Source organism: Hypomesus nipponensis, chromosome 27 (genome assembly GCF_054491055.1).
Source record: "Hypomesus nipponensis isolate SF chromosome 27, ASM5449105v1, whole genome shotgun sequence".
In the NCBI taxonomy this organism is placed as follows: Eukaryota; Metazoa; Chordata; class Actinopteri; order Osmeriformes; family Osmeridae; genus Hypomesus; species Hypomesus nipponensis.
This window is the reverse complement of record NC_140387.1, coordinates 2968174-2987500: the sequence shown is the minus strand read 5'-3', so window position 1 is coordinate 2987500 and position 19327 is coordinate 2968174. Positions and strand designations below refer to the sequence as shown.

Sequence of the window (19327 nt, the reverse complement as noted above, 5' to 3'; positions counted from 1 at the left end):
GTTCCGAGCTGCTTCAAATTGGCAGCTTTTTCAGCCTGGGAGGTTCAGCCGTTCAGCTGACGTCATGCAGATGTGCATCAGCTGTGCGCATGTTCCGTTCTAGCGTGCTGAGGGATTTCTGAATACAGGGTGCCTGCACACCAACCCGAAGTGTAACATAATTAGTTAATTTAGTCTGCTCTGTGCAGATCTGGTTCAGGATATTTTGGTTTTGAGTATGCTATTTGTACTAGCTTAGGTTTTAGACCAAGTTGGACGTTTAATAAAAGCACACCTCACATAAACTGAAATCCGTAGGTATACGACATAAAATCTGTAGAACATCACTCTAATTGCTGAAATAGGCCACATAACCACCTTGTTAGGTTACAGCCATTGCAGCTATGGTAAATTATTCAAAAACGGAACTGTTTATATAACTTTTTATATTAAAGAGCATAGGGCCTACCAATTGGTGTCTTGACGTAGCCTAACTGGTGCTGTGTCGCCACCCAAAACAGTTCAGCTAATAAAACAAGTTGTATCTCAAATTGTCTGTCAAAAAACTTAGGGATTCTAAACACTACCGCCACAGTACACGCTTTAAGAGATTATTCTCAAGAATATTCCCTTGGTATTTGCGACATCGTGTGTGTGACAACGGTATTGCAGTTAGTCACCAGCAAATGTTCAAGACATTTGCCGCCCAACGCACGCACTAAACTGAAGAATATAAATTGTAAATCTCCTGTAAAATTGTGATTACATTTCTGTGTGCATCAAAACATCAATATGTCCCATGTTTAGCATGGGACATAAACCAGGGTTGAAAATGGAACGTGTCGGTTTATTCTGCTTGGAAATGTTCTTGGTTGTTCCAGTGGCGAAAATCTGCTATCAATTTTGGGGGGGACAATTATATGACATTTTCTGAAGAGCAATTCCTGAGAGGGACACCAAAATTACTGCTGTAACACATAGCCTACATTGTAATATGTTAAATGTATATTATTAATGCTATTTAAATGTCCTTGTGTCTACCTTGATTTATTGGTGGGAACAAATCCTACTTTTCCCAGAATGTCCCCCACTGGGATTTCCGCCAATGGTTTGTTCCATAGTGAGTAATAATTCTTAGTGAGGCTGTATACCAACCAAGACATACCCTGCCGCCTCCCATGTAGCCTTGAAGGAGTTTAACCATGGTACCCATCAACACAAGTCATGAGGCCGCACTGACCTTTGAAAGACCTTTGTTGACAGAAAGGGAGGGGTTTCTATGATTTGAGGTATTTCCCCATGCTTGCTTTCTCAAACAGATAGGCTAATCTATCGATCCCTCCGTCTCTCTCTCTTTTTCTCTCTCTTTCTCTCTCTCTTTCTCTCTCTCTTTCTCTCTTTCTCTCTCTCACTTTCTCTCTCTCTTTCTCTCTCTTTTTCTCTCTCTCTCTCTCTCTTTCTCTATCTATCTCTCTCTCTCTTTCTCTCTCTCTCTATCTCTGTCACACACTTTTTATGGGTTGAGTGGCTTAGTTTGTGGGTATGTGGGCACATACTTGTGGATCGATTGGGCAATAAACCTACCAATAAACTGTACACCAAAAAGAACAGACCTGGGCATCAACAGAACCTATTGTTCCCGATTTGTTTTACAAATACTGTTTGACAATACTGTCAATAATGTCAGTTATTAGCAAGGAACTACACTGTAATTGTACATTTTGATATACACACTAATGTTCCTTTGTATGTTGTTGATCTCTCGTTCTTGTCACTAGCCAATAAACATTGCTAAACTTGAAGGAAAGCTTAGTTAATTATATGGTCACATCAATCACCTGGTGCGATTTCCTGTCACAAGAATACATATTGCAGTATATAAGGGGTTGCCTGGCATCCCACCTCAAACTACACTTCGCTACCATCATCGTATTCACAACGATCTTGTCACCCTGCTGAACTAACCGGTAAGATTTTCGTTTCAAGTATAATTTATGGAAATGCCATTTCAAAAGAAACCAATGTATCTTGAATGTTTACACAGTTTGACCACGGAGAAGAACACAATACAGTATTACTGCAGTTAGAACTTTTTAACACTTTATAAGAGGACTCTTATAGGATTTTCTTTTTAAATTTACTTTTCATTTTATAGTGCGCCCTTCACTGTCTTGGCAATCTTAGGGTGATACAAGGATTTAGAAGGATTTTTTGTAAAATTAGGATTTCGATTTTTTGTAGTATTTAAATAATGAATGGCATGTTGTGTTCCATACAGAAGTCATGGCTGTTACCCAGCAACCACAGGGCTATGCACGCTCTGAGTTCCAAACAGGACTTCTGGACTGCTGCAGTGACTGTGGCACAAGTAAGGACATGTCTTCAAAGATTTTAAACATAGTATTTCTGTTCACCTATGAATCAATATAACCATGTCGTACACAAATAGTTTATAGCCTTTATATTATCTCTCTCTGTTTCTCTCTCTCTCCCTCTCTGTCTGTGTCACACACTCACTTCATAGGGGTTGGGTGGCTTGGGTTGTGGGAATACCTGGATTGGGCAATAAACTTACCTATAAACCTACTGAGATGACATTTGAATCGAGTAACAGGAACAACATAGAGAACGGACCTGGGCATCAACAGAATCTATTGTTTTCATTTAAAAAAAAAATATTGTTTAACAATAATGTCAATAATTATAATTCTCTCTCTCTCTCCCTCTGTCTCTCTCTCTCCCTCTCCCTCTCTCTCTCTCTCTCTCTCTCTCTCTCTCTCTCCCTCTGTCTCTCCCTCTCCCTCTCCCTCTCTCTCTCTCTTTCCCTCTTTCCCTCTCTCTCTCTCTCTTTCTCTCTCTGTCTCTCTCTCTCCCTCTGTCTCTGTCTCTCTCTCTGTCTCTCTCCCTCTCTCTCTCTCTCTCTCTCTCCCTCTCTCTCTCTGTCTCTCTGTCTCTCAGTGTGTTTTGGATGTTTCTGTTTCCCGTGTCTGGGCTGTTCCATAGCCAGTGACATGGACGAGTGCTGCTTGTGCGGCATAAGCACGGCCATACGCAGCGTATACAGGACCAGATACAACATTGAAGTAAGTGCGCCTACAGCAGGCTGGCGTACGTGTGCCAGCGTCATCATGATGTATGTTGGTAGAATCCTTCTGTATGATAATAGGATATCGAGGAAATGACAGAACAACTCTTCAACTCTGTCCGGGACTAACTGACTGTTCTGACGTTGCAGGGGTCTCTGTGCAGGGATTACATGGTCGGCATGTGTTGCTTGGTGTGTGCCACCTGTCAGTTGAAGAGAGACATAGACAGGCGCAAGGAACAGGGGATCTTCTAAACGTTGGTCTGTGCGCACCTTGGCAGCAATGGATGATCAATTAGAACTGCCTTGCCGCAGAGCACACACGTGACATTATCTAAAGAATCCTTTCCACACACAAACGCCCCTACACTCACTGTCCAAACATCCACACCCTAACAGACGATACCCACACCCCAGAAAGATCAAGAGATAGCATGTACTTTGTATGTGAAGGGTTGGGGTTGAAACAGGTGAATTGGAGTAACCTGATGACTGTAACCTGATAGCTGTCTCCTCATAGCTGTCTGTATGTTTACTCACAAAGAGCCGTGAAAAGGGAGTATGTTTGAAACCAGCTGTACTAGGACTTTGTATGTTAACGTCTGTGCTCTCGATGACTCAGTACATCCTTTCCAGATCCGAATGAGGGTGGTACTGATTTCTGCAGATCAATTATTAATGACAGTGACATTACAATAAAATAAGAGAAATGTTGACTCACCCAAACAGGTGTGCTGTTGTTTTCCATGCCATTCCTGTGCATACATGTAAATGTTAAGCACATAATAATAAGATAATAAAGCATATTGTCGATACAAATATAAATTCATATTATGAATACTGATTTTATGATGTTTTCATGTCTTGTTGAAATAATTAAATTTTACATTTGTATTCACTCAGTAGACATCTTTTATGAAAGCAACATAGGGAAAGAAAATACAGCAAAAGATCAAGGATCATTAATCCAGTCCTAAACAAACAAACAAACACACACACAAAACCAAAGGAAACTAATGGGCACCTAACCTGGTGTTCAATAAAGTGGGGGGAGAACTTTGGTCAGATAGAGTGAAGCAATATATTGTTTAATTTGAAGGCTATCCTGGGAAGGGCAATAAAGCAGACAGTCAACATGCTGATGATAACTGCACTACTCGTTCTCTCGCTATCCTCCCTTGCTTGTAAGTACGTTCTTCTTTACTATTAGAAATATACAATTAATTTACCATGTTTGGATTACTTAATCTATTTTATATGAAGTCATCTACATTGTTTTTAAACAGATGTGCAGGGGATGAACAACAAAAAGGTAAATCTAGCTAAGCTGAGTTAACGCATGACAGTGCACAGAACATGGGACTTATTTGTGTAATCCCTTCGTCTTGTCTATATTTTTAGGCTTCATGCTACAATTACCAGGTGCCTGGATGTCCTTTCAACTTTGCACCTGTGTGTGGTTCTAATGGGGTGACGTACGCTAATGAGTGTGCACTCTGTGAAGCGATCCGGTCAGCTTCATTCTAACCCTTGCACAACTATGTCAATGTGTAACTTTATATTCATTTACTGAATTTTTTTTCTACGTTGCCATTCTAGAGAAACCAGGAGGAAGATATTCATCATTAAAAATGAACCTTGTTGAAGATCTTGGATATTGATACATCGACACATTGTTTTGGTCATTTCATTCTGGGTTAATAGTGTTGCACTGTGAATCTAACTATACAATTTTTTTAAAGTCATACGCAATAAAAAAAAGGAAGGTAATTTCAGAGTAATTAAGACCAAAACACATTCACTCAACTTCTAGTTTGTTTTATTTCTTTGATAAGCTGATCTTAGGGTCTGAGAAAACACTTGAAAATGCAACATAAAGAGATTGTTATACATGAGGCAACAAACAATGGTACACGTTGCCTACATGTCAAGTCAAATTGTTCTGGAACACCAAACTCTTCATTCAGTTTACATCAAATCAAGGAATACACAAGATAGTAACATCTTGATGAATGTGCATGGGTTCAATCGTTCAAGCCACAAGAAAATCCTATCCAGACCAATGAGAAACTTCCAAACAAACATACAGTATCGCCTCTCAAGACTCAAGAGTAACGAGCTAGCACACTAGTGTGACGGAGCCCCCACCAACCGATGGGATACCAGTCTCCCGCACTGCCGTGTTCACGTCGATCACGGTCAAAGGTCAAAAAAGGTCCAAGGTCAGAGATGAGTGGAGTGACAGATGATCCACGTTTCATGTCCTTGCGTGAATGGAGTTAAAGAATGCACACATATCACCAGTGCACCGGACCCAGAACATCCTAGGAGAGTAGTGGAGGGTTCTCCTGGAGACCACGGCTCGTTGAGGCTTCAGTAACCTACACATTGAGCCTGAACAGGATGGAGGGTGAGGTGGAGGGGGTGAGGTGGAGGCAAGTGAGAGGGTGTCATGGGTATATTAGTAATCTGGGGGGGGGGGGGGGGGTGTTACTCGATAACATTCACATAGGTGAGGATGAAAACGAAGGGCAGATTAGGAATGAGGACAAAACAGGAATTAGAAGGATCTTCCAGGGATGGTTATTGGGTCATCTGGGCTTCCATAGCCTGTGCTGTCCACTCCGGAGCAGCCGTAGTAATCTTCTCGAGGAGGTTGTTGACTTGAAAGCAGAGAGACTGGATTTGCTTGTCCCAAGTGGGAAGAGGCTCTCGTGCTGGAAGCAAAAAAAACAACAAGTCAGGAAGACAAAACAATAAAGAAGATTCCTGAATATTCCCTTGACTAAACCACATCTCCAAAGTGAAAAGGAGAAACTTTGACGGACAGAAAGAAGTTTTGCAAGGAACCCGTGAAACAAAATGGCTGCCGTGTCAGAACGGCCTCTTCCGACCGTCTGACTTGACTGGACCCTTGGAACCGAAAACAAGTCCTTCAATGGTCACTCACTCTCAAAGTGGACAATGCCATCAATCTGGTCTATGAAGCCATTCATGCGTCCTTCTGTAATCATCTGTGAGGCGATTTTCTCAGCCTGAGGACAAGCACAGAGACAGAGACAGAGATCACTGGTATCTCCATGCACAGTCCAGTATCAAACATCACAGGACAGCAAGTTGCTATCAGAGATTTTCAAACCCATTCAAGGTCAATATGAGGATGAAGTGTTAGATGTTAGTTTGCACATTTCTACAACACGTTATTATCACTGTGGAGCCAATGTACAAAGTTTGACTGCGTTAACTATGCTTTTTTTGTCACACAGCCCAATGGGTAAATATAATATAGCATCTCACTCCCGTTATAATTATCTGATTCAATCCCACTTGAATAACACATTACTGCCATCCATTGGCCCTATACATGGATTTCTTTCTTCAATGACCAAAGAAAACCAAATGTAATCTATTCTGAGGTAATTTATCTGAAATGGAACAGTGAAGATGTTAAATGGAGAACAAAGAAATTCTGCGCTATTAATATGCTAGTGAAAAATTATAAATGGTAAAGTGTATTGAACTTATATATATATATATATAAAATAAAAAATATATTTGGGAGAGGATATAATATAATATACTGTACATGCTAATTATGTGGCAAAGATCAAATACAAAACATCAGTTTATTTGACTATATTTAACTGGCCATCGCACCTAAAGCATGTGACCTGTCTGTAAGACTTTGTTAACACGATTTAGCACTTACCATAGAAACATGAATATTTCCTGAAGCAATCATTTACATTATATTGTTAATATACTGGCATCCCAAAGTGTTTCTAATCGATGTTATCATCAATGACACAAACATGTAAATTAACTACAATCCCATTCACTTTACAAAATAAGAAACTTAATCCCATGATACAAAGTTAATCTATAAATGACAATGATCTCACAATGATCCATTCCTTATCTGACCTAAACAGTTATATCTTGGTGATGTGCCAATGAGTATTAAACAAGGCTATTATAAGGGGAGTGCACATTTGGTTACTAATTCAAGTCTTCAACGGAGACAAGGAGGGCACAGTGCTTTGCACCGCCCATTTTTGAGTTCTGGATTTGGGTTTCACACCTAATTCATTAGTAAAGTAGTGATTATATTCCCTACCAGGTTGCATCTGTAACCAGGAACCTCACCATCGGAACAATGGTCCTGCACAACAACATATATGTTCAAAATACAAGCCTACTAAAATTCTGCTGCTGCTGCTGCTTTTAGACTGACACTTGAGCTTTTCCTGCCAACGCTACTAAACTGTAACTTTAACACTCTCTACTGTATATGTGCAGTAGAATGCCCCCCTCGATCTATGCTTTCAGCGGGGAAAAAAACATTAAAATAAATGACCACGCAGCTAATTTTTCTTGACATGAGAAATCTTCATTAAAGTTTAATTTAGTTCATTTTGTTTATTTCCTCACAATAAGTGTTGAATAAGGGCTGACATCTGGACATTATATCCTAATCAACAAACATTTTTAAGTGGGCTTAACAAACAAAGGCAGAATAAAGCCAGAAAGAGCTGTTAGGGTGGAATACATGAGACTCCCTGAAGGATAAGACTTCTTACCTTAGCTGGGGGGATCTCCAAGAGTGCCCCTAGTTCTTCAAACGTGATGTTATTGTAGAGCTTACTAGCAGATAACAGGTTGTGTTCGATAACCGCTCTGTCCAGGATGCTGGACCCTAAAGGGGTGACAACACACCCACTTAACTAACAGACCTACCGATCAAACACTTGACAGAACTCCACCCTAACAATGTCAGAAATAACTCTAAACACACAACTAATGTTTATAGTCAGATACTGTAGCTGACCGGAATGAGGTTTATAGCGGCGTGGAGTGAGGTGGAGTTAGGTTAACAGCAGACTGGAGTGACGTGGAGTTAGGTTAACAGCAGACTGGAGTGAGGTGGGGTGAGGTTAACAGCACACTGGAGTGAGGTTAACAGCAGACTGGAGTGAGGTGGGGTGAGGTTAACAGCAGACTGGAGTGAGGTTAACAGCAGACTGGAGTGAGGTTAACAGCAGACTGGAGTGAGGTGGGGTGAGGTTAACAGCAGACTGGAGTGAGGTGGGGTGAGGTTAACAGCACACTGGAGTGAGGTTAACAGCAGACTGGAGTGAGGTGGGGTGAGGTTAACAGCAGACTGGAGTGAGGTTAACAGCAGACTGGAGTGAGGTTAACAGCAGACTGGAGTGAGGTGGGGTGAGGTTAACAGCAGACTGGAGTGAGGTGGGGTGAGGTTGCGGCTGACCATCAGCAGTGGTGGCCTTCTGGTGAGGCATCAGCATGGCAGCAAACTCCTGCAGCTGGTTCCCTCTGATGATGCGGTCCAGATACATCTTCTCCAGGATGCCATAGGCTGCCAGCTGCTGACAGCGCTCATCCTTGAACAGAGTGGCTAGCATGCGGGAGCGCTGCTGGCCTATAGGTGGGGACAGGATAAGAGGAGCAGGTTTGTTTTGGAAATCCGTGTGAAGGCTCGAATTACATTTACTCATTTAGCAGCCAGTTTCAAAGAAGCACAAGTAGAGGGGAGTCACGAGGGGAGTCAGGTGGCTGAACGGTGAATCTGAAGGTTGCCAGATCGATTCCCAGCCATGCCAAATGACGTGGTGTCCTTGGGCAAGGCACTTCACCCCACTTGCCTCGGGGGGAATGTCCCTGTACTTACTGTAAGTCGCTCTGGATAAGAGCGTCTGCTAAATGTAATGTAAGTAGCTTGTATAGTAACCACAGCAGATAATCTAGGACCAGAAGGGAACCGTTCTGACGGTATTTCAGTGGTTAGTGCCCAGGAGCTTTATGTGACACGTTTAGCTAGAGCCGGTTTCCTGTGTGCTGGAGGTACCTGCAGAGGCCAGTATGGTGCAGTGCAGAGCATGCTTCAGGGCCTCTAGACGTTCAGTCTCGTGGACGATGGACTTGTAGGAGAGCTCGTTGTACCTCTGTGCAGCCTCAATGAACTTCCTCCGATAGTCCAGGACTCTGGCATAGCACACCTAAGAGGAAACGAACGCAGTCTTACATCCGCCCCTACGGAACAGGCAACCCCCCCACCACCACCACCACCACCGTCGCAGGTAAGCTTGCGGGTACCTTGTAGTGTATCTGCAGCTGCTCGTTGGTCGACTCGTTCTGGAGAAGAGAGGCTCTGTTGATGTATGCCTCCGCCTGCACTGGGTCATCGTCTTCCAGATAAAGCCGGGCAATTTTCAGATAGGTATCCAGCTTATAGTCAACGTTGTACTGCCTGGCGAGTGGGCAAAGAAAACGGCATGGCAACAGACACCTTTGCAGATTTCAACGATCCACCAGCCTGACCATTTAAATTGTACTCTAGTATACTGTAACTAGGAACTTACTTTTGTCCTGTTTCTAGAGGAATACCAACTAAGACCTGGGCAGCATTCCTCCAGTCTTCCTCCTTTTCATAAATGGTTGCTAAGTGCTGTCTAATTGAGGCCACCTGGAAATTAAAACAATATATGGGATTAAGTCTAAAAAAAAAAAAACAAGCCAAAGAAAACTCTGACAACTATGAAATTGAATACTAATTCACGGCCATGACGTGACACAATACACTGGGGCATTAAAGACATTCCTTCCTACTGTAATTTAATGTTCTTAGTAAAAAATGTCACATTGCAGCACTCACTTGTTCTTCAAAGGAAATAACTCTGGGCTGAATCTTCTCTAAGGTGAAGTGGTACACCGACTTGGCCGTGTTGTCGGGGAGGTTAGGGAGATGGGTGCAGAAGTCCGTGAGCAGCTGTCTGGAGATCACGAGGCTCACGTTCTCATTGACCACTGCAGGAGACGCAAGAGAAGCCCCGCATCAAGAAGATGCCGTGCTCGAGTTGGCAAAATGTTACCGCATAAAATAGCTTTTGACGAAACTTACTTGCTTCGACGAATGCTTTTAATGACTCCAGTTGCTCTGCATCTGTAAACTGAATGGCCTTCTCCAAAATCTGTCGATATCTAAAGTGACGCAAATTGAATGTTTAAGACTACACGAGCATGTGTATTTCGAGTGCAATGTTATGATATGCAATTTGATAGTGCCATTTGTTTTTGTTTGTGTCCGAGTTCTAAACCCTGCTTTGGGAAGGCAATCCGGAAGGCCAGCTACCTCTGACAGCTAGCTAGCTAGCTAACATAACCTAGCCTATATCATATTATACGTTTACTTCATTTAAAATGTATAAACCCTCGGCAGACTCATGCCATTAAGCAAATAAACCACGTTCACTTAATATGGTAACATAAAATAGACATTTCAGCCAGACTTAGACGTTTGAGTAGCTAGCTAGCTAGCTGGCTAATGTGGCAATTCAGATAGCTAACGTTGGTGTAGCCTGGGCTAACGCTAGCTAACGTTAGCTTGATTGGCTAGAACGTTTAACATGTTGATAATTGATCATAAAATAATCAATCACACTAACAAACGAAAACACATTTTTCATAAATGTAACAAATACATACTTCCCAGCGAGATCTTTATGAGATCCACTTGAATTCATAAGCTGAGCCAGCTCTTGTCTCACTCCTGTCGCCATTTTCCCCAACGAAGTGTCAACAAGTTGATTTCGCTTACTCAAGAGGGTACTTCCTCCCTGCAATCAGCGCTCTCCAAGGTCCTCCAAAGCAATGATGGTTCATAACAATAAAGGCCAAATTCGGAGCAACTCCGAAGTTTATCTTGGTTCTAAAAGACTGTAACCACAATCATTAGAAAATTAATTACTACTAATTAGTTGCTGTTGTTCTATTTTTGGCTCAAGTCAGTCAGTAAAAGATATCAATGAGTACATATTTATTTCTGGGTTTGCAATCACAGTTGGGGCAACTACGGATCAGAAAAGATGCAAAAAAATTAAGGAAAGGGAGATGCCAATGGGCAAAGTCAGTCACTTAAGATTACTCGGACTCATCCTCGCGAACAAGTCAGACCAAAGCATCCACATATGACGCGCAGAGTGGTTTCCAAGGAGGGCGTAACTTTATATTATTGGTCACAACACCCGGGCAGCCCCGCGGGCTAGCGTGAGGCGCTCCGGGGTGCGCTAAACTGGATAGCTTTGGTTGTGTCGGTAGGTTTCCTTTTTTAATTTTATTTTTGTTCTACTTTCTATCACCTGATGAATCAGACGCACTCTAAAGGTTTAAGGCTATTCGACAATAGTCCCCCCAAAAATCCAGTTGATCAGATTATGGCCTATTTTATTTTTTACTGTGAACATTTTACGGGAATGGTTATTTGGTTTTAGCATTTATGTCACATTATGATGTTGACAAGATATTAAAAACACTGTGATCTGGTAGATGTGCACACATTTTGCAAAGGCTAGTCATGTGACAAGCTACACTTTTGGTGTACCAAAAACGAGGTACCCTCTTATTATGGGATGTTAGGGGTGAATGGCGCTCGGCGCGGTATTTTGAACAATCGTCTTTATTTGTGTGTTTTTACCGGGATGTATAGCTCTACAGCAGTGAATCTGTGACGGTGTGTCGGAGGCAAGAAGTTTGAGGAGTACACGAAGGTTGCGCTTCAAAGAAAAAGGCAAGTACAATGTTTGGATGGAGAGTGCGTGAACGGAGGCTGTTGGCTAGTAACGTTACAGTACGTTAGCTAGTCTAGCTTGATGACTTGCTAGCTATCTTTTGGTGAGCGAAATCAAGCTTTTACTGGTGTCTGCGCAAGCTAGCACTAGGTACCCAGATTGTCAGAGCAAAACGTACGGTACCTAACAGCTGACGAGGCGTAGGGTAAGATGAATAAATATCTCAGCTTTTTTCAAGCTTTGTTTTGTTGATGGTTAGTGCTAGCTGTAGCTACGTCTCGCCAACTTAGACCACTAGCATTCTACTGTACCCGTCCTACGCTAGCTTGCTATAGCTAGTTCGATCCCAAAGTTCTGTAGCTTCTGTCTAACCAATAACATGGATCTGTCACGTTACCCACGTACAGTTGTAATTAATTGGTATGAACTAACGTCACCTCTGCTTTAGCTAACTGTGTGGGTTGGTTTGGTAATAGAAAGATGCATCAACTGCAACAAGATGTTAATTTAACTGCTTGAACAGGGTTACAAAGTAATCCCTTTTCCACGCCACCTTGTTTGTGTATGTGTACAGTTGAACTCGTATCATCTGGGGAAACCTTAGATCAATTCTAATCAACAATAGCTATTGGGTTTTCCGTTTACATTTAAGACTACGTTTAAGACTAATGTAAGATGCTGTTTTATTTAGGAATATCGTGATCATAATATACCGATGGCCCAACGGTGAGGCAGATTGGGTTTTGTTTGCCACAAGCTACCCATGACAAGCTGTCAGAAATCCCATACTGCCTTAATGCATCACTGTACAGATAACTTTACCATGTGTGCATGGGTTACTAGCTTTTGTCAATCAAAGTCATATCGCATGGGCGGTATCTATTTCCTTTTCATCAATTTAGTCTTTTCAGTATTTGGTCTGCAGCTAGTTGAACTGATGACGAAGTGAAAATGGCGGATCTTTCGAAATCATACCCCGGCCTGAAATAGTAACGAAGCGAGCAAGCAGCACTGTCGTCCAGTCAGTGTGCCAGTGGTTCTGTCACATATTGATGATTTTGACAGACAAAATCTCAGTTATCATAGCCACAATTCGATGCCGATCGTATGTTTGATATAAACTGGTCCCATCAAATCATCTTACATCTTACAAACACGCGCGGCTTATGTATTTGGGGTTCAACAGAGGTAGGACAAAGATTGTTATTTTCTGGGATGGTCAGGGGCCTAGCCGATCTACTTCCAAGCTAGCTTTCCCTACGACCTATTACACTAGGTCTGCATGATTTGACCGCCTGCAGAAGGATTTCACCATGGTAATGTCAACTTTAAAACTGATGGTAGCAATCGATCAAGTACAAATGCAATACAGGTACATTTGACGAATGGTATAGAGATTTGCTCAGACTTGGAGTAGATATGTCAAAAATGTTTGTAAAAAAATGCATTATCAAGTGCATTGTTGTCCAACCGGTTATGATCCGGGAGGCCCTTGTAACCAAAACGCGTGTATACATTGTAGCATCTTGCTAAATAAGGTTCTGCCTCCGCAGCACAAGACTGCCTTGTTTATATTACCATATAATAACCAAGTTTAGCGCATTGAACTAGTTGACTAGGGATGCATTACATAAGTTACTTAATCTAATACGCAGTTCGTCAGTGTAAAGCAAATGTTATCTATGAGTTTGCATGTTAGCTTGCTGGTTAGCTTGTAGTTAGCAGCTGCATATCCTTGACAGACAAAACTGATGTTTTTTTGGGTAAATTTTCCTCAAAATGTCAGCAGGAAGTATTGGCTTTCCCCATTACTAATAAACTGAAAGTTAATATCTTAAAAACTTTATGGGAATACCTTTTTTTGCGTTAGAAAGAGCAGATGAATGATTCCCAGCTGTCATGTTTTGCTATACATTAACAGTGGACAATTCGCCATTTGGGCCATGCATTGTCCTCTTTAATGTGCTAAATAACCATTATTGTACATAAATTCCTTTCCTTTTTTTTACCTATATTTTGTGCCAGGCAATGTTGTTCAGCAAACACGGTTCTAAAATATGAAACCATGTTATGAATTCAAGTGCATACCTCCAATAGATTGTAATAATTCTTGAATCACTTTCTTAATAATGTGTTTGTGACCAAAATTAGATATTGACTAAACAGAAAATAGTTTTCTATAGAAATGTACTTTTAACCTTTTTTTTTAGGCTTCTCTATTGCTTTTCTCTCTGCAGTGACTACAAGCTGAGTTTGTGAGTCGCCAACATGGATGTAGTATCGCCTGAACTCAACAGCCTACTTCCTGACGAGATAATGGACTCAGAGGCAATTGTCATGGACGATGACCCGCCCTCCCAGTCATCGGCAGCCTCGGCCCAATCAGAACCCAGCATCGACGCACCGGTCCCCATGGAGACCGACGTGCCCATCGTCCCGGAGATTGTGAGCCTCTGCACAGAGGCCCCTCCCACGCAGCGCACGCACGTCCTGACCACCTCCACCAGCACAGACTCCACCCTGTGTGGGCTGAGCTCCGGGACTCAACTCCTCCTCACGCCCTCCAGCATGTCGTCTCCTCCCACCCCGTCTCTCCGACCAATCACAGCGTCCTCCTCGTCCACGACCACGCCCGTCCCCAAAATCACGGGCGGCCCGGCGGGGGTGAGCGTCACCACGTCGGGGCTACAGAAACTCACGGCCCCTTTCACCATCTCCGCCGCCAACCACCAGATCATCCTCAACAAGGTGGCCTCGGCCGACAGCGCCAAGGCGGTCGGCACCACCACCACCACCACCACCCAGGTCATCAAGCAGGACGGACAGAAGCTGTTAGTTACCACCATCGGGAAGTCCGGGCAGCCCATCGTCCTGCAGCTGCCCCACGCGGCCAACAAGCCCGGGACGGGCCAGGGACCAGGGGACAGCAAGACCCAGCCTCCCCAGTTCAAGGTGGTGACCATCGGGGGAAGGACTGAGTTGAAGCCGGTCATGGGCCTCCAGGCGGTGAGTTCAGCCGGCCAGGTGTCGACCCTTCAGGCCCAGCAGCTGAAGGCTGTACAGGTGAGAGCATTTTAGACACGACACAGAACGCTGATTTGTCGAGTCAGAGGGTGATGTTGTATGGATGTTTCTTGCCTTGATGCTGGTTTCATCCAATAAACCCAACAGATCGCAAAGAAAACGCAGGTATCCTCCGCAGGACCCATCAAGTTTATCATCACGAAAACGGTGAACAGCAAAGGCCTGACCGCTCAGACGTCAGTGTCGCCTGTTATCGCAGGTATTTCCACCTCAGTCCACCAACCACCTAAAACACCTGCTGCTCCTTTACGATATCTGCTCATGAGACGTCGCCTAAGGGAGGGCTCGTTGCTAAACAGTCAAGGGATCATTTGGCGCCGGTGCAAACCCAACTGTGAAAATGATTGTTTTTACACATTAGCGTTCAGTCGAAGTGCCCCTAACGATCGGTGTTTTATCGATCACAATGTCATTTTTTGACGTCGTAGCCTCAACCGCCTCATGCACGTGTCTCGTCCTTCCTGTTGTGTCCCCCAGGTCGCGTGTTGTCCCAGAGCAGTCCTGTGACCCCTCCCAGGACCATCACCATCTCCGAGCCCCTCAGCACTAGCGCACAGGGCCTCGCTAGCAACAAGATAGCCATATCACCCCTCAAGTCTCCCAGCAAGGTCTGTGCTGCTGGCTCCTTGGTACTGACCACTGTCCACCCTGGTCCTCTGTCTCTGTGGATCAAGTGTTACAATACATCTATATACTTGGAACAAACCGCAGTTACAATAAACATTCTCAAGCTTTACTAATGGCAATCAATGTTTCTTTTGTTGAACGTATTATTATATTTTTTGGTTGTAACATACTCATTAGCATTTATCTTGTGTCTGTGTGTCTGTGTCTGTGTGTGTGTGTGTGTGTGTCTGTGTGCGCGTGTGTGTGTCTGTGTGTGTGTCTGTGTGTGTGTGTGTCTCTGTGTGTGTGTGTGTGTGTGTGTGTCACAGTTGACGGTGGTGTCCGTAGCCTCCCAGTCACCCAGCTCTCCTCAGAAGTCTGTGACCCTGCCTATCAGCATGGCTCTGGGCCAGCAGATCCTCACCATGCAGCAGTCTGCTGCCTCGTCCCCAGCCAAGTCCACTGCCCAGGTGAGCTAACCTCCAGGGCTGCTGTCAGTCCACTGCCCCGGTGAGCTAACCTCCAGGGCTGCTGTCAGTCCACTGCCCCGGTGAGCTAACCTCCAGGGCAGCTGTCAGTCCACTGCCCAGGTGAGCTAACCTCCAGGGCAGCTGTCAGTCCACTGCCCAGGTGAGCTAACCTCCAGGGCAGCTGTCAGTCCACTGCTCAGGTGAGCTAACCTCCAGGGCAGCTGTCAGTCCACTGCCCAGGTGAGCTAACCTCCAGGGCAGCTGTCAGTCCACTGCCCAGGTGAGCTAACCTCCAGGGCAGCTGTCAGTCCACTGCCCAGGTGAGCTAACCTCCAGGCAGCCGTCACACCGTCAGTCAGCTGTCCGGCCCCTGCAATTGTTGGACCCTCTCCATATTGTGCAGTTGGCATGTCAGTGGTTTTGGCGTAACCAATGACCAAACTCTGTCTAAAAACCATAAAACATGGAGAGAGAAAAAGGATGAAGAAACAAACATTGTCAATCGAAGTCTTTGAGTTCTTGTTTTCTTTTTGAACATCTGGTAACCCCCCCCAAAAAAAGCATTGTCAATGAGTTCTAGTTTTGTTTTCTAACCGTCTTCCCCCACCCACCCCCCCCCCCCCCCCGGTAGAACTTGAAATCGGTGCAGACGGTGGCGGTGGGAGCGCCCCAGTACAAGACCCTGGTCCCTCTGGCCGCCCAGCCCAGCGTGCAGCAGATCCAAGTCCCGGGCAGCAGGTTCCACTACGTCCGTCTGGTCACGGCCACCACAGGAAGCAGCATCATGCACGCTACCAACCCCAGCACCGCCTCCGTACAGACCGGTCAGACACGCACCCACCCTCCCTCTCTCTGCTCAGACACAGTCTGATCCTCTCTCTGGTCAGACACAGTCTGATCCTGTTTTCTGACGCGTTGAGACGCCGGCTCCCTGAGTGATGTCATTTAACGTGTGTCCCATAGCCAAGCCCATGGTGGTCAACGCCGGAGCTGTGAGGATGTCCGTTCCAATTGTCCAAACACAGACCATGAAGCAGGTGAGGTTTCTTTCTGCTTCTCTGAAGCAGTCTCTCTCTCCCTCTTTCTCTCCGTCTCTCTCACACACCCTCACTCACACTTTCTCTCTTTTAATTATAAAAACACGGAGACACACTATTGTCCAGATTTGGGTCTGTCCCTGAGAGAGCGTTCTGTCTATATATAATATCATAAAGATAATAAACAGTAAGCGTGTGTGTGTGTATATGAGATGGTCCTGAGGCTCCAGTGTTGTGTGACAGGTGATCCCCAAGCCCCTGACGTCAGCGACCCAGGTGGTGACGACCCCCCAGACCCAGCAGCGCCTCATCATGCCCGCCACGCCCCTGCCCCAGATCCAGCCCAACCTCACCAACCTGCCCCCGGGAACCGTGCTGGCCCCGGCCCCCGGGGGGGGCAACATGGGCTACGCCGTCCTCCCATACGTCACGCAGGTCCCTGCCCCCACACCCCCCCCCCCCCCCAGCTTTGACTCCGCCTCCCAGATAACACACGCATCCATCTTTGAGGGTTGAAAGCGCGAGGTGGTTTTGAAACGTATTTCTCGCGTATTTCTCCCCCCCCCCAGCTCCCTCAGTCGGCGTTTGTGACCCTGGCCAGCAGCGCAACCTTCACCGCGCCCACGTCCATCCAGAGCCAAGCCAGGCTGCCGGTTAACGGGTAAGCACTAGCCACGACGCCCCTGCAGTTTATACCAGCGACACGGTCCAAACCACGCCCATTACTTGCCAGGAATAGAAGCGACGATGAGACGTTTTTCCTCTCAGAATGAATGTTGGTTGTCAGATTGTCATTGTCATTTCTGTGCTTAAAAAGAACACTTGTCTCCTCTCCCTCAGCTTGTCGACGTCAGACGCAGCCTCGAGGCCTCGCAAACCGTGCAACTGCACCAAGTCGCAGTGTCTCAAACTGTGAGTGACCGGCAGCCTATGAAAACAGTCTTTGTTGGCCCGCGATTTACATCCTTCCCTCTGGAGGTCAATTGTCATTTGTTCTCTTGTCCCCTTCGGCAGATATTGTGACTGCTTCGCCAACGGCGAGTTCTGCAACAACTGCAACTGTACAAACTGCTTCAACAACCTGGAGCACGAGACGGAGAGATTAAAAGCCATCAAGGTGAGGGAGCGCTTTGTGGTCTCAATGTTACAACACCCTTGGAGGCTGTGCTTGAGGACTGATCATCGAGCTGATGATCGGGATCCCAAATGAGTTTCAAACGGTTGAGAGTGAGGTGGTGTGTTTCCGTAGACGTGTCTGGACCGTAACCCCGAGGCCTTCAAGCCCAAGATCGGGAAGGGGAAGCAGGGGGAGTCGGACCGGCGGCACAGCAAAGGCTGCAACTGCAAGCGATCGGGCTGCCTGAAGAACTACTGCGAGTGTTACGAGGTGGGATGTCCTCTCTCTCTCTCTCTCTGTGTGTCTCTCTCTCTGTCTCTCTCTCTCTCTCTCTCTGTGTGTCTCTCTCTCTCTCTCTCTCTCTGTGTCTATCTCTCTCTCTCTGTGTCTCTCTCTCTCTCTCTGTGTCTCTGTGCCTCTCTCTCTCTCTCTGTGCCTCTCTCTGTGTCTCTCTCTCTCTCTCTCTCTGTGTCTCTCTCTCTCTCTCTGTGTCTCTCTCTCTCTCTGTGTCTCTCTCTCTCTCTGTGTCTCTCTCTCTCTCTGTGTCTCTCTCTCTCTCTCTTTCTTTATTTCTCCTCAGCTCTCCCTCTCTCCTTTCTCACTCTTTCCTTTCACCTTAACAACCAACAGTTTCCAGGTGCTCTCGAGTCATAACTTTTTTTTTTTTTTTCCCTCCCAGGCTAAGATCATGTGCTCGTCCATCTGTAAGTGCGTTGGCTGTAAGAACTTTGAGGAGAGCCCCGAGAGGAAGACCCTGATGCACCTGGCAGACGCGGCGGAGGTCAGAGTTCAGCAGCAGACCGCGGCCAAGACCAAGCTGTCCTCCCAGATCTCCGACCTGCTCACACGGACCGCCCCCACCATGGCCAGCGGAGGGGGGAGGTAAGACCGCCACGTGGCCACCAGGTGGCAGAGCGGATAGGAGAAGCCATGTCTCCATGGAGAATGCATGAACATGTGCATTCTGTCTCTCTCCTCCCCTCTCCCTCTCTCCCTCTTCCTTCTCTCTGTCTCTCTCTTCCTCTCTCCTTAGGTTGCCCTACACGTTCGTGACGAAGGAGGTGGCAGAGGCGACGTGCGAGTGCCTGCTGGAGCAGGCGGAGCAGGCTGAGCAGGAGCACCACCCCCAGGCCCAGGCCGAGAGGATGATCCTGGAGGAGTTTGGACGCTGTCTCATGAGGGTCATTAACTCGGCCGGCAAGGCCAAAACAGACTGCCCCTCCATCCACTGCTAGGCCTGGTGCTACCTGGCGTGCTGTCTCTCTCTCCCTCTCTCTCTCTCTGTCTCTTTCTCTCTTTCACCCACTCTCCTTCAGCGAGCCAGGACTGAGGCCGGCAGGGGGGGGGGTAGGGTAGGGGGGCGT

The 19327-nt window shown here is 45.7% G+C and overlaps 3 protein-coding genes and 1 long non-coding RNA gene across 7 annotated transcripts; 3 read left to right on the top strand and 1 right to left on the bottom strand.

The window, feature by feature from the left end:
- The first annotated feature begins 1906 nt into the window (after positions 1–1906).
- plac8.2 (placenta associated 8, tandem duplicate 2) lies at positions 1907–3790 on the top strand. The gene is made up of 4 exons (XM_084693955.1): positions 1907–1946; positions 2258–2347; positions 2938–3062; positions 3215–3790. Exons 2-4 carry the CDS (start codon positions 2263–2265, stop codon positions 3317–3319), a joined length of 315 nt encoding a protein of 104 aa, XP_084550081.1. The 5' UTR covers positions 1907–1946; positions 2258–2262; the 3' UTR covers positions 3320–3790.
- Positions 3791–4156: 366 nt separating this feature from the next.
- Positions 4157–4531, top strand: LOC146220417 (uncharacterized). The gene is made up of 3 exons (XR_014750884.1): positions 4157–4248; positions 4351–4376; positions 4466–4531. It is a non-coding gene; the product is annotated as an uncharacterized LOC146220417 (long non-coding RNA).
- A 335-nt stretch (positions 4532–4866) lies between these two features.
- On the bottom strand, positions 4867–10717 carry cops4 (COP9 constitutive photomorphogenic homolog subunit 4 (Arabidopsis)). Of its 2 annotated transcripts, XM_084693696.1 has the most exons (11): positions 10568–10717; positions 9984–10063; positions 9738–9889; positions 9445–9548; positions 9179–9332; positions 8931–9081; positions 8334–8504; positions 7645–7760; positions 7182–7226; positions 6015–6099; positions 4867–5781 (listed from the first exon to the last, which is right to left on the bottom strand). In XM_084693696.1, the coding sequence occupies exons 1-11, from the start codon at positions 10639–10641 to the stop codon at positions 5648–5650; spliced, it is 1266 nt and encodes a 421-aa protein (XP_084549822.1). In that variant the 5' UTR covers positions 10642–10717; the 3' UTR covers positions 4867–5647. The 2 variants fall into 2 exon arrangements, with proteins under 2 accessions (XP_084549822.1, XP_084549823.1); XM_084693697.1 differs by lacking the exon at positions 7182–7226.
- Positions 10718–11482: 765 nt separating this feature from the next.
- lin54 (lin-54 DREAM MuvB core complex component) lies at positions 11483–19318 on the top strand. Of its 3 annotated transcripts, none has more exons than XM_084693695.1 (14): positions 11483–11648; positions 13887–14712; positions 14821–14932; positions 15211–15341; positions 15669–15809; positions 16441–16633; positions 16773–16846; positions 17090–17281; positions 17416–17507; positions 17687–17758; positions 17861–17963; positions 18096–18233; positions 18643–18845; positions 18997–19318. In XM_084693695.1, the coding sequence occupies exons 2-14, from the start codon at positions 13918–13920 to the stop codon at positions 19196–19198; spliced, it is 2448 nt and encodes an 815-aa protein (XP_084549821.1). In that variant the 5' UTR covers positions 11483–11648; positions 13887–13917; the 3' UTR covers positions 19199–19318. The 3 variants fall into 3 exon arrangements, with proteins under 3 accessions (XP_084549821.1, XP_084549819.1, XP_084549820.1); XM_084693693.1 differs by having other exon boundaries at positions 15211–15362; XM_084693694.1 differs by lacking the exon at positions 11483–11648 and adding an exon at positions 12696–13021 and having other exon boundaries at positions 15211–15362.
- The last annotated feature ends 9 nt before the right edge of the window (positions 19319–19327 follow it).

What these genes read in the sequence shown, in the direction of transcription:
- plac8.2 (XM_084693955.1), top strand. Translation starts at nt 2,263, where the DNA reads ATGGCTGTTACCCAGCAACCACAGGGCTATGCACGCTCTGAGTTCCAA. An exon ending in CTGCAGTGACTGTGGCACAA is followed by an intron (nt 2,348 to 2,937) that starts GTAAGGACATGT and finishes TCTGTCTCTCAG; the next exon opens with TGTGTTTTGGATGTTTCTGT. An exon ending in GGACCAGATACAACATTGAA is followed by an intron (nt 3,063 to 3,214) that starts GTAAGTGCGCCT and finishes CTGACGTTGCAG; the next exon opens with GGGTCTCTGTGCAGGGATTA.
- cops4 (XM_084693696.1), bottom strand. Translation starts at nt 10,641, where the DNA reads ATGGCGACAGGAGTGAGACAAGAGCTGGCTCAGCTTATGAATTCAAGT. An exon ending in CATAAAGATCTCGCTGGGAA is followed by an intron (nt 10,064 to 10,567) that starts GTATGTATTTGT and finishes GCGTCACTTTAG; the next exon opens with ATATCGACAGATTTTGGAGA. An exon ending in TGGAGATCCCCCCAGCTAAG is followed by an intron (nt 7,227 to 7,644) that starts GTAAGAAGTCTT and finishes GTTGTTGTGCAG; the next exon opens with GACCATTGTTCCGATGGTGA.
- lin54 (XM_084693693.1), top strand. Translation starts at nt 13,918, where the DNA reads ATGGATGTAGTATCGCCTGAACTCAACAGCCTACTTCCTGACGAGATA. An exon ending in CAGCCAAGTCCACTGCCCAG is followed by an intron (nt 15,810 to 16,440) that starts GTGAGCTAACCT and finishes CCCCCCCGGTAG; the next exon opens with AACTTGAAATCGGTGCAGAC. An exon ending in AAGTCGCAGTGTCTCAAACT is followed by an intron (nt 17,759 to 17,860) that starts GTGAGTGACCGG and finishes CCCCTTCGGCAG; the next exon opens with ATATTGTGACTGCTTCGCCA.